Source organism: Cavia porcellus, unplaced genomic scaffold (genome assembly GCF_034190915.1).
Source record: "Cavia porcellus strain 051 isolate PalLab524CR breed Dunkin Hartley unplaced genomic scaffold, mCavPor4.1 scaffold_6, whole genome shotgun sequence".
NCBI classification, from domain to species: domain Eukaryota; kingdom Metazoa; phylum Chordata; class Mammalia; order Rodentia; family Caviidae; genus Cavia; species Cavia porcellus.
The window spans coordinates 78,099,289-78,112,371 of NW_026947489.1; the positions used below are offsets into that span (position 1 = coordinate 78,099,289).

General features: G+C 50.3%; 1 protein-coding gene across 5 annotated transcripts in view; it reads right to left on the reverse strand.

Moving 5' to 3' along the window:
* Abr (ABR activator of RhoGEF and GTPase) overlaps nucleotides 1-13,083 on the reverse strand; it is a 195,506-nt gene that overhangs the window by 35,922 nt on the left and 146,501 nt on the right. For all 5 annotated transcript variants that reach the window (XM_013152089.2, XM_013152092.3, XM_013152090.3 and 2 more), the window contains 10 exons: nucleotides 12,951-13,003; nucleotides 12,276-12,416; nucleotides 10,311-10,432; nucleotides 8,371-8,536; nucleotides 4,962-5,084; nucleotides 4,526-4,601; nucleotides 3,961-4,065; nucleotides 3,045-3,119; nucleotides 1,402-1,499; nucleotides 902-1,033 (listed from right to left, as the gene is read on the reverse strand). In XM_013152089.2, coding sequence (XP_013007543.2) covers nucleotides 902-1,033; nucleotides 1,402-1,499; nucleotides 3,045-3,119; nucleotides 3,961-4,065; nucleotides 4,526-4,601; nucleotides 4,962-5,084; nucleotides 8,371-8,536; nucleotides 10,311-10,432; nucleotides 12,276-12,416; nucleotides 12,951-13,003 — 1,091 coding nt within the window. The remainder of the gene's footprint in view (nucleotides 1-901; nucleotides 1,034-1,401; nucleotides 1,500-3,044; nucleotides 3,120-3,960; nucleotides 4,066-4,525; nucleotides 4,602-4,961; nucleotides 5,085-8,370; nucleotides 8,537-10,310; nucleotides 10,433-12,275; nucleotides 12,417-12,950; nucleotides 13,004-13,083) is intronic.

Genomic DNA, 13,083 nt, shown 5'->3' on the forward strand with positions numbered 1-13,083 from the left:
GGCTCCCTGCTGTGGATGGGGCCCTCACAGCCCACGTTCAGATAACACTGGAAAAACTGTTAGGAAGCAAGAGCACCCCACGTCCAATGCCAGTGCGTACCCATCATTGTCCCCTTTGATTTCACTGTTGTGCAGCCTACCCTACCCTCATTCATGTCAAAAGTATGAGGCCTCACAAGACTCTGCAAAGAGGTGCAGATGGCTCAGTGAGGAAGTCTGGTTCCCCTGACAGTAAGTGCGCAGCACCAGTGGCAAACGTCCCGCGGATGCACGCTGCAGGCACATTTAGAGGGTGTCCAAAAGCCCAGCTGAGGTGTGCGCTCTCTAAGCCTGACTGAGGATCTGCCTCTGCTGGTAGCCAGAGGACCCACTCTAAGCCGGTGACCCCCTCTAAGGTCCAGTAACCCCAGGAACAAGTCTGAGGCACCCCCCAGCAATCCAACCAAGTCCAAAGCTCTTCTGACAGAACGGCAAATGTCCACGCCTGTGGCAGACAGCACTTATCCCACACGGCACCCTTCCCTCCTGCTCAGGACACAGCCTCAGAACGCTTCCAACACCGTGTTCCGGGAAAGAGCCACCAACAGACTGAAACTAGAACGTAGAAGCAAAGGTGGCTGCTCTCTCTCCAGCCCGCCTTGCGGAAATATGGGTGGCCCACCTGAGCCAGGTGTGGAGCTTGAAGAACCAACACCCACAGGCTTCTGGGGTTATAGTAAGAAGCCATCACCAGCAGGAGTAAATCACTGCTTTGGGCAATGCTTTCCAAACCAGTTTCAGAACAAAGTTAGAAAAGGCCAAGCGCACACAGAACAAAACCCTGAGTGAGAAGGACTCCCTTCCAACTGGAACCACACAATCTGATGCTCCCCAAGCCTGGCCAGGTACCCGGGACCCTCACCTGGATCTGTCCTTTGCCCATGATCTTGTCCACAATCTCATTGTTGTCCTTGTTGACCTTGGTCTTGTCATAGCACTTCTCATAGCAAAGGATCCTCAGGGACTGAGAGCCCTCCAGCTCAATCTCAAATTCCTGGAGAAAGACAGGACAAAAGGTCTTGAACTCCTAATGCCAAGATACACAGCTTTCCAGCAGGTCTGGACATCAGATTGCAAGGCTGGGGTCACAAGATGTGGAAGAGCACCCTCACTGGCTGGGGTTCCCACAGGCCTGCAGATCACTGATGCAGCCCAAGTCTAGGGGTCTGGGCTGAAACCCCAGTATTTGATGCTCACGGTCACAAACACTCATCTGCAACCCAATGGACAGCAGTGGAAGATACCAGGTGGGGAGATGGGGCTGGCGCAACCAACAATTAAGTCAAGAACAAAGTAAGCAGGATAGGACAGACATGCTTGGTGACTACAAGTCTTTGTGGGGACACCAGTCCCCTCACTCACCTCATCCCACTTGGGCTCTGTTGTGTCCCGAAACACCCTGGTTTTAGCTTTGCTGACAAAATAGCCAAAAGAATCCACCTCCAGGGTACAGTACAGGTCTGCAGGGAGAAGGACAGATGGAAATACACCAAGTGAGGCCCGAGAAGACCAGAAGCGGAGCTGGGGGGGTCGTGAAGGCCTCAGGAAGGAGGGCAATACATCAGACCTCCCAAATGTCCCCTATAGAAGTGGCCAACGAAAGACTTTGGCATTGGTGTCAGAAGAGATGAATTCTACTGCACCGCCCATGTGACCCTGGCAAGTCCCTTGAGCTCTTGGAACCTCAGTTTCCTGACGCGTAACGTGGAGCACCATCAAGACCACAGGGGGGTGCCCAGAGCAGATAATGAGCCTGGAGAGGCTCTGAGTGTGCCAGGGCACCATCCGCACACTGGCCATGTTCTCACTTCTCCAGTACACAGAGGCATGCTGTAAATTATCGGCATTATTCAGCATTGCCGGGCTCTTAGTCATCCGAGGATAAAGGAGACCTGATTCCCACACACAAAGGACTCACACTGGGAGAGGCAAATTATAAGCGGCAAACAGCATGCCAGGTGCTGTAACCAGGCTCACCCTGAGTGTAATGGGGACACACAGGGAGAGGCCAATTCACCCCAGGAACTCGGAGACACCCCGATAAGAACGCTTACTGAATGACTATTTACAGGCCAATCATGTAACCTCTGCTGGATGCCCACAGGAAGACAGGCAGAGAGGAAGGAATGGGAGTGGGAAGGGACAGCCCAAAAGAGGAGTTAGACCCCTGGGTTTCTGATGCTGCGTGATGCGCAGTTCTTCCTCAGTGACTCAGTTTCCTCACTTGGCAAATGAGTAGAAACTCTAAGCCAGCTAGCTGACTCACACATTCCTACTGAATACAAAGTAGCGAAAAGTGTCACTGGGTCTGGGGCTGCAGCTCAGTGGTACAATGCTTGCTTGGCATGTGCAAGGGCCTGGGTTCAATTCCTAGTACTACATATTAAAAAAGTGTAATTTATATTTTATGAAACGCTAAAACTAAACCAGGTGTGACAGTGCATGCCTATAACTCCAGCACTTGGGAGGCTGAGGCAGGAGAATCACCGAAAGTTCGAGGCCAGCCGGAACTATATTGTGAGATCCTGTCTCCCTCCAAAAATAAAACAGACTTGGTGCTGCTGCTAATATCCATAGTACTATTTAGGAGATGATGATGAAGAGGGGAAAGGTGTGAGCGTAGTTACATTTTAAGTTCATTCTCAGTATTAACAAGTGTGATTCCTTTTATGGAGAAGAAAGCTGAGATTCAGAGAGATTAAGAAACTTGACCAAGATTGCACAGCTTGCAGCTGGTAGATGTGGGGCTGGGTGTGTGCAGTTCCAGGGTTTCAGACACCTGGAGGGAAGGCGTGGGGAAGAGTAAATCTATCGGTCAAAGGGCAGAGGGGCTTCCCTGCCAAGAGAAGTTGCTGTCTAGCCTCGGGGGAATACCCTACATTCAAAGCATGCTTGCAGGATCCTCCTGGACAGAGCAGAACAGGTGGGCACGGTGACCATGGGTTTTCCTGGGACACACAAACACAGCCCACCAACCCCTTGCAGGGCTGGAGTCAGGTACTTACTGGCTGATTGTTTGAACCCCTTGGCAGAGTGGACAATGACATGGAGGAAGCCATAGAGCCCTGGAGACTCATCGTCTGCAAGAGAGAAAAGCCCCCAGAGTAGGGGGTGGTGAGCAGCTCACCCCCTTTCTACCCGAGGGTGGTGGAAAGTCAGTGAGAGGAAGCCTGAGCCTCGGTCCCACAGCGCCACCTGGTGGCTATCTTAGAAAGTCTCCGAAGCCCCCTGCTTCCTGCAGGGTAACCTGCCAGGGAGGGCGGGGACTTCTTCCCTCTGCTTAACTGGGAAGATCAATACACATCCAGGGGCCTGCAGACATTTGGTACCATCCTTAGGGGTTCCTTCCCTCCCTCTGAATTCTGCCTCTTCCTGGCTGTCCTCCTCAGCCAATCTGCCAAAGTGAAAAGTAACCTAAGTTTTGAGATGACCCTGACTTCCTGAGGGGAGCTCACCCTGAAACCCTTTCAACAGAGCACTTCCTTCCCATCATAATGGGCAGCCAGAATTCACCTGCTCTGGGCCGTTTCCAGCCCTGAAGACAGTGCCCTTGGCTCAAAAACTCCCCAAGGCTCCTTGGCTTACCAAGTAGCCCAAACTCCCTTGCTTACCATTCAAATCCTGCCAAGAACTGGTCCCTGCAAACTTCTGGCTTTATTTTGCCTTTGCTACTATGACCTAACCCCACCCCTACCCCTCCTCAAAAAAGCAGCTTTTTGCTTCCAGTCTACCTCAGGACCTCCTCACTTTTCTAGCACCCCAGGGGCCCAGGTTCCTTTCTCAAGCCCGAGGACACTGAGGAGAGCCCGGGGGTTACCTGGGAACTCAGTGGAGAGTAAGATCTCTGTGTTCCTGGCAATAAAATAGTCCTACCCTGGCTGAGCAACCTACAGGTTGGGCAACCTTGAGTCCAGATCTTACCATCTTTATTGCTGGTGACGGGAATGTTGTGTACAGTCCGAAGCTTGAAACAAGATCCTGTGAGCACCTGGAGCTCCACAGAGCTCAGGACAAAGGCCTGGAGATCTGTAAGAGGAGCCAAGAGAGGAGGGAGCATCAGCACAGGCCCACTGAAACCTTCTGCTTTTCCTTGGGGACCACTAAGGAAAACAGCCTAGTTCCATGCTCAGGGTTGGTCCTTAGGATGGGGTACGACTTGTAATGTTCCCATGGGCACAGCTGTCGGTGCTGCCAATGGACTAAAAGGAGACTGGAGCAAAGAGGCGTGTGTGTGTTCTGGGGAAGAGCAAGGGAGGATGAGCTCTGGGTCCAGCCCTATGGCTAACTCAGTGTACGCCATGAACTAATCATTTGGATTCTTTGGGCATTGATTGATAAGTAACATCAACTGTCACTTCTCCGGGCATCTTATATGGTGGTTAGGAGGATCGAAAAGAGATATTGGGTATGAAAATGTTTGGACAAGCCAAAGGCCCAGGTTGCCATGAGCACCCTCAGACCTGCATAGAGCAGGGCAGGACTTTACCCTTTTTCTGCAGTTTTTGAATTGCTTCTCTCCACTCTGACCTCTCATAGTCCGAGGACAGTAAGAACAGGTAGCTCTGAAGAGAGGAGATGAGAATTCAGTGGGGTGACCACGGTTATGCCAAGCATATTCCCAGACTGTGGGGCCCCCAACAAAACTCTTCCTCACCCAGATGCCCCCAGCTTGGAGGCAGCTAGGAATGGGGGCCTTTCTGAGAAATCAGGTAACAGACGTGAAGGTGCCAGTGACGACTAGCAGAGGGCCCTTGTTTTATACCAGCAGGGAGAAAGAGGCCCGGGCTGGTACCATGGCAGCCTACTTGGGAAGTGGAGGCCCAGGTCTTTGCTTCCCCCAGGTCAGGGCCAAAAGCCACGTAAGTGGACCGCCCTGGACTAAGGAAAGGGGCAATGTCTGTTCTACTCCCACCCTTCCTGACCTTTCCGTTCCGATTGTGGATCCGAAATGGGATTGTGGGGGAATTAAGCAGCAGCAAGAACTCGTTCTCAAACATCTTCTTTTTGAGGCGCTCGATGGCCCGGCTCTGCCCTTTATTGGCTTTCTGTGGGGGACAAAGCACGGATGGGTTCTCTCTCGATAAGATCCTCCACCTCCCACTCAGTAGCTTGAAGCACAACATCCCCGTGTGTTATTCAGTTTTTTATTTTTTATAACTTATGATATGCTGACATTTTGGGGAACCTAGCTGGGCAAGGAAAAGACTTAAGCACACATTTCATAGGCAAATCACCTAATCCCCAGCTCAAAGCCCAGCTATCCCTTATCTGCCTCACACACAGGCCTGGATTTCATCTGCCCTCAATCACCCAGAGCTGGGGACCAGACAACCAGAGACAAGCCCAAAGTGTACTGTCTGATGCTAAGCTGTCCCTTTTGCCCTGCCCCGCTTCTCCCACAGCATCCCCAGTAATTCCGTGGCCCATGCTCTCCCTTCCTCTTCCTCCTGCCTTCTGACCAGCCCCGATGCTTCCCTCTGTGGCTCTGTGGCGTCCCCCTTCTCTTGGGAACTGTAAATAAATAAAAATCTTTCCTTGGCATTGGCCAGTCTGCATCACCATTCAGTCACTTTGTAAATCAAATCCTGGGTACAGTGGAGATGCCCATTTGAAAAGCTCCAGGCCCTTCAGTGGAAACCCCAAATGGTAGCCTGGCTGCAGAGCCTCCTAGTTCCAGAGTCTGAGCCCAGCCTGGCATCCTGCCCCTTCAGCCTCTGTCTCCAGTAGCCAACGCTTCTTGGCCAGCCTAGCCTCCTTCTCAGATGTGACAACTTCCTATTTACAGTGATGCCTCGCTTCACAGACTTAATTCATTCCATGATTCTGGAAAAGATGGCCATATCTGTGTTCACCACCTGATGCAGAGTTCACAAATAAAAACAAAATTTCAACCAGCTGTTTGCAAACCAAAGCATTTGAGATCCAAGGCACCACTGTATTCCTTGTAGGATCTCCTCCCTTGTAATAACTGCTATGAGGCTTCATGTCTCAGATTCAATGCATTTCTCAAACTCCTCAATCAGAATTAATCTATTTTTTTAAATTCACTGATTTGACAAAATCTTAACTGACTGTTCACAGCCAGTTTTGTGATGGTGTGGGGACCAGTGGCTCTCGCATGCTGCTGGGGAACATAACCAGACACAACTCTTTGAGAGGTAAATCTGCCCGTGAAAAGCACATGCCATTTGCCCTAGCCGCATCACTTGTAGGGAATCACCAAGAGAAATCTGGCCCATGACGGGTTCTACTGTCCAGCTTGCTAAGACTTAAAATCAGGAACAATTTCAATACCCAAATCCATTGCTGTACAGTCAAGCCACGGTGTATAATGCTGCGGCTAAGAGCCTTCTGAGTACACCTGGAGGGCCCTAAGTTATAGACAGATGAAAAGCTTTAAAAACTGCAAAACAACATATGTGGTCCTGTATCATTTAAGGAAAAAGAAATCACACACACATACACCCCAGCAGAAGTGTATAAAGAGTACACCTCAACCCGTTAGATAATGGGTGGGTATTAATCAGTTTCACTCTCCTCACTTCATTTCTTGTTATAAGTCAGTATTACACTGGTTGCTAGAAAAATTAAAGTTTTTAAAACTGTTACTAAAAACAATAGCAGCGTGGGGACATAGTTCAGTGGTAGAGGCCTGCTTGCCTAGTGCATTCAAGGTCCTGGGTTCCAAAGAAAGAAAAAGAAAAAGGAAGGACAGAGCAGAACACGCTGGGCAGGAGGGAGACAGCCAACACAGGCTGGTGAGAGCCGCCCATGCAGAGGCCCCTCAAGTATAGACACTGCATCATGCTAGGTGGAGAAAAAGCTGCTGCCGGCCTTCAGCAGAGGGCAGCGGTGCTGGTCAGAGTCCCTCTGGGCAGAAGCACCCCTAGTTAAAACTTTCAGTATGTGCCCCAAACACCCCTAAACCCGTGGGCTTCTTTTCCCCTGCTCAGAAACATCAGACATCAGAGTTGTGTGTTAAGCACCCACTGACTGTGTGCTAAGTACTACGAGCACCGAAATGGAGAAAATAATCCACGCGCTGGAGTTCAAATTCTAGTGAGCAAGAAAAAATCTGAGCCAGCAATCCTAATCAGTACCATTAAAGCAAAGCCAGAGGTGTGCATTAGGCAGCTGATACCCAGGGTATCAGGGGGGGCTTCCCAGGGGAGGTGGGGGAGGTCCAGCTGAAGGCAGATGGGTGAGGAGGAGCCCAGGCCCACCAGACCGCTCCATGCCCGTCCTCCTGAAAAGAATCCTCCAAGGAAACTTTCCTCCAGTCCGTGGTTTTGAATATATGAATTTAAGCGTCCACATTGTCATCTAAATGGTGCTTTGGCTACATCTCATGGGGTTTGACATGTACTACTCTCATTTCCACATAGTTCTAAACAGATTATGGTTTCCTTGTTGATTTTTTAAGTTTTAACTTTCCAGTCATATAATTAACATTCCAGTTGTTGATTTCTAATTTTCCTGTGGTGCATCCTGTGAATATAACCTGTATGGCATCAATTATTTTGAAAACTCTGAGATTTCAGGCAGGGATGTATCTGCCTAGGATGCACTAGGCCCTGGGTTCAATTTCCATCACTGCCGCCACCGCCACCGCCACCACCACCACTGAGCGGGGAGGGAGGAGAGAGGGAGAGAGACAGACAGACAGACACAGATTTTTGTGGGTTGCTCTCATATAGGACTAATATCTGTGGATGTATTACATGTGTGGTTAGACTCTCAGTTCTCACGAACAAACTTGTTAGGCACTTTTAGATCAAGCATGTTAGCTGTGGTACTCAGGTCCCCTATTCCCTCATTCATGTCATCTGTTTCTGAGAGGTCTCCCAGTCTTTTCTCTTATATACGCCCCGCCTTTTCTTAAGGGTGCCCTCTTGTTCTTCCCCTTGGCTTGCTTGCTTGCTTGCTTTCTTTCTTTCTTTCTTTTTGTCTTTTTCATTTTTATCGCTATCGGGGATCAAACTCACGACTGCCTGCTTGCAAAGCAGGTGCTTGTGCCGCTGAGCTAAATCCCCAGCCTTGGCTTTCTTTTTTACACTGTGCCACATATCCTGTTCTCTGGGAAACTTTCCAAAATGAAGCCCAGAACTTCTGAGCAGTCCCTCCTTGGCCTCCCCATCTGCTCAGACTTACTCTGCCTCAGTCCAGGGCTTCCTCTCAGCGCCCCTCCGTCCCGGGCTCCTACTCATCCTAGCTCCCCTACCAGCCAGACCTCAAACCTGGCGACTTCTGCTCCTCCGCCACTTCTCAGCACTCCTGGTCCAAAGACACTTGCGAAAACAGTCCCAGGCTCAGCTGCTGGATTCTCCTCACCTCCTTCTGGATTTCACTCTTGAGGGCAGAGATCTTCATTTTCATGTCCTCCAGCTCATGGTCTGGGAAGAGGTGCACCTGGGGGCTGGCCTCGGACTCCTCCGGGGATGGGAACACGAGGTCGGCCAGGGGGATGTACCACTTACAGTCATACTGCTGGTGCTTCCTGCAAGCAAGCCGAAGAGACAGGCCAGAGGGAAGCTGGCTCCTCAAGCCAGAACTGTGGGGCACAGAACCGAAACACTACCCAGGAGACATTTCTGGAAAACTTTATATTAAAGGCAAGAATGGTCCCTGCCCTTGAAAAGCCTGATCAGTAAACACATAGAGAGTAATGAGTTGGATTTGGGGTCAGCAGGGAGGTTTCTGATTCTTTACTGTGTCAGTCTTCCCAGCAGGACTGGGATTTTTATTTGTTTGTTGTTTTGGTACTGGGGATCGAACTCACAGCCTTGCACTTGCCAGGCAGGCAGGACTGGGATTTTTAAATATCCCAAATCACCTATATATCAAGGAAAAAGAAACCTTCCTGAATGGGCTCACACTATCCCATTTCCCATCAGATGCCTTTTTCTTCCCTTTTTCTACTCATACTGAGAGTCATGTTCACTACCCTTTAGGAGAGAGAGATATAGGTGCTATTCTGAAAGCTGGCTTTGATCAGTAAGGTCTACACGGGATACTGGGTTGAGGGTTATAAAGCTCCATCCAAGCCCAGTGGGAAAGAGTACCACGGTTGATTAGTAATGTCTGGAACAGGCAGGACTGCAGGAGACACATGTATACTTTTATGGTTATCTCTGACTTATCTCCAATGGGATCTAGTTCCAGGGAGTCAGATCCATTACTGAAGCTCATAATGACCTCTCCTTCTGTGACTCCCTCTATGACTTGAGACCTGCACCTCCCATTTGGTCCTTTAGTGTTGCAGCAATATACAACTTGTCTCCTCCTAACCTGTAGGAGTACGCACAGTATACAGGAGGTGGTTTGGTGAAAGCAGGGAGAGAATTTGTGAATAAATTTTCAATAACCTTTTCGGCTTATGGCACAGAGCAGACCCACACTACCCAGACACAGGCAGAAAGGAGCTTTCAAGTCAGATTAAGGTTTAGATCCCACCTCCTCCACTTCTAGCTGTGTGACCCTGGGCAACTTATTTATCATCTCTAAGGCTTTGCTGCATCTGTGAGATGGGGATAATAACAATCACTTTGTGGAGCTGTTGGGAAGATCAGAAATGATGTGTTTATTCGGATCATTTGTCATGGTACTTGCCATGGCACAGATCTCAATAAACAGTGGCAGATGTAATGAATATTCACAGACTTGCCATTAGCAAAAATTAAGAGACGTCTAATAAGAGGAGAATGCTTAAGTAAATGATGGCCTATCCACTATAAAAAGTAAAACGATGATTATGAAGATCAGGCAGCAACAGGGAAAATGCTTATGATGTGAAATAAAAAAAGCAGAGCCCCAAACTGGGCATTCACTCTGATTATAAGTATATGAAAAAAACATCAGAACATTTTTTTTTTAATGGTAAGGAAATATAGCTGCAAAAACTCATGCTCATGTTCAGGTGAGTTATAGTTTTTTCTGTAATGTGCTAATCTCTTTATAATTAACAGCATGATTTATTTTAAGATAAAAGCTACTATGCAGTAATAAATAAAACTTTGTTTTTGGAGATAAGCGTCTTGCTGTGCATTTCAGGCTGTCCTTGAGCTCACTATGTGGCTCAGACTGGCCTTCAACTTTCGGTGATTCTCCTGTCTCAACCTCCCAAGCGTGGGAATCACAGGTATGCGCCACCATGCCCAGCTATGTGTTTTTATAAAGGAGAGGAACACAGATTGCCCCAGGCTGTGGAAGGCTCCACCAGGGCCAGGGTCTGCTCCTGCCCAGTGACCCCGAACTCGCTCCTCCGCACTCACCCAGCAGAGGCCTTCTTCAGCTTGGCACACAGTAGGACGTCTGTGAAGAGGAAGACGTGCCTCAGCTTCCGGGAGCTCTCCGACATTTCCACCAGGAAGCCGTCCTTCACCAGCTGCCGCGTCTGAGGAGGCACAAGCCCCAGCCTGCTCAGATCACACTGGGGACACCGTACACTTGGGGAGGAAGGGGGAGGGCGTGCGTTGCCTAGTGGTTAAAAGCACTGGCTTGGAGGCACAGATGTGAATTCAGACTCTGCCATTGTGTGGCTGTGATTCCAGGCACATTCCCTGCTCCCTGTGACCCTCAGGTTTCCTGTCTATACTAGAAGAGAATCTTATCTGCCTCATGAGATAAGATTCATCAGATGTGTATACAGAACACTACAAAGCTACCTCTCAGTGGATTCTTCAACCACCCTAACAGATGGGGCCCTGGGTTTCCCTGAGTGTGGTGTGGCAGTCCTGGGGCCGCCTCCAACGTGGGCTCTGAGTAGTCAGGAGGAGCAGTCTGCCATTCACAGAGCCGCTGCCATCTCCTCCCTGCCACCCTGAGAGCCAGCGGCTTCTCTGGGGCTACCCTACCCCTCCCAGCTCTCTCTGTGTGCACTGTACACCCCGTGACCTACATAACTAAAATGTGTGGGTGAACATGTTGAAAGGCTACAGTTAAAACAACCTGAAACTGATGGCGTGCTAAAGCTGCTGGAGATCTTTCAGACATCCCAAGAGGGAAACATACTAGTGACATTCTAGGCTGCTGCAAACCAGGGCTGGAACTGCACTCGCAGACTGTTCCACGCTCCATTTGTCGCACTTAAGACCCTGTCCCTCATTACTTCTCTCCCCAGGAGACACTGGATCCCGGTAAATGTAACAAAGGAGCATAAACCCAGTCAGCCTTCTCTCCTAAATGCCACTTAATTACGTCTCTTGGACGGGAAGCAGTCTATCTGGGCCAGGCTGCTGACCTGTGAGGCCACTGACCCTGGGTTCTTTACACTGCTTCCCCTCACTGAGCCGTCCTTTCACCAAGGACCCCAGGGAGGCTGCTGTGCCACAGCGAGGTGCCCATGAGACATTTCGGCTGCCCAAGTGGCCTCAGCCATCTCTGGCACCAGAGCACAGCCCTGGCCCGTGCAGGTTGCTCAAAGGCAGCTCAGAGTTCTTGCTCCCTCAGGCTCCAGGGGGTCCGGAGAGCATCACACTGGCCAGGACGCATGTTTATATTCCAGAGTGAGGGACCCAGAGGCCTTGCTTCCCTTGGATGGGTGGTGACACGAGTAGCTTGCAGCTAGATGGCCCCAGGTACAGAATCCAGTTCTGATACTTTTGGCTGAGGGACCTCATGTCTGACATGACTTAGTTTACTGATTCTGCTGGTTTACTGATTCTTGATTCTCCAGACTCAGTTTATTCTTCTGTTTCATTGAGTGTTATGACTTAGATGGAGCTTTTGGAATGACTGAATCATGGGGGCTGTGGGGACCTGACTTGCTGCGAGATGAGGTCTGGCTGGAAGAGGCAGGTTACCAAGAGTGCGCCTTGGAAGCCTCCTCTGTCTCCTTCCCTGGCTCACCTCTGCTTCCTGGGTGCCATCACATGATCAGCTTTCCTCCACCCAGGCCCGTTCACCATGCTGCTCTACCTGAAGCTCGTTGAGCATGTAAGGATTGAGACTGCTGAACTGCAAGCCAAAACAAACCTCTTTTCCTCTTAAGATGTGGGTGTTGGGTGTAGCGTCTTGGTGATAAGACAGGAACTAAGACATTGGGTTGTTTGTGAAGATTAATGAGACACTAGACTTACAGTTCTCAGCCTACACCATGAAACCGTAATGGGGGTGACGGACTGCAGACCTCACCTTGGCTGCCAATGGGGCAGGACGGGTGGAGGGTTCAAGGGTGTTCATGAGTGAAGCAGAGCAGGGACAGGGGATCTGGGTGGAAGGCTGGGGGCCACGCTCACCTCCCCCTTGGGGGTTGTGACTGCAGTTCGGCGGGGGTCAATGTCCTCATTGATGCTAGACAGGAAGTTCTGGGAGATGCGAAGGGCATCCTGAAGCAGGGGGTAGTCTGGGTGGTCTACCGGTGTGTGCTTCAGCAAGTCCTGGGAAAGAAGGGTTGAGGTGGGTGGTAGAGAGGCAGATCAGTGAGAAGTCACTGGGGAGTGTCTGTTCCTCAAAAAACAATTCTGAAGGAGAGACCCAGGACCCACACTCTAATCTGGTCACACCTATACAATCTGACCTAAAACTTAGGGCCAGGGCGGCCAGGGTGAGGGCAGTGTTTCCCTTTAGTTCTGGTGTAGTCATGACTCTCGTCTGGTGAAGACAGCCAGGCAAAGCCTCGTTTCATGAAGCAGCTGGGAAAGGTACCCCACAGCTGCTCCCAAGCCTCAGAGACCACAAGGCAGGGATGGGCAAGCTGGAAGTGCCTCCCAGGGAACATTTGGCCAAATATCAAGCTTAGTGCCCAAGCTATATTTAGGCCCTGGTCCTGTTGGCATGGTTACTGCAGGCCAGGCAGGTGTAGTCAGGGCTCAGGGACCCTTTGCGTGGCTCCCCGGGTGGGCTGTTCTCAGTGATTTCAGTGCCCGCCCCCCCCGCTATACTCCTTACCCTCCCTGAGCATTCACACTCACGTGTAGAACCAGGGTGCTCCGAGTGACCCGGTCTATGGGCTTGTAAAGCAGAGCTGTTGAGGAAGGCAGGGAAAGAAAGATGAGCAAACATGAGGAACAACCCAAGACCAGCTCTATCCCTTAAGCCACGTTT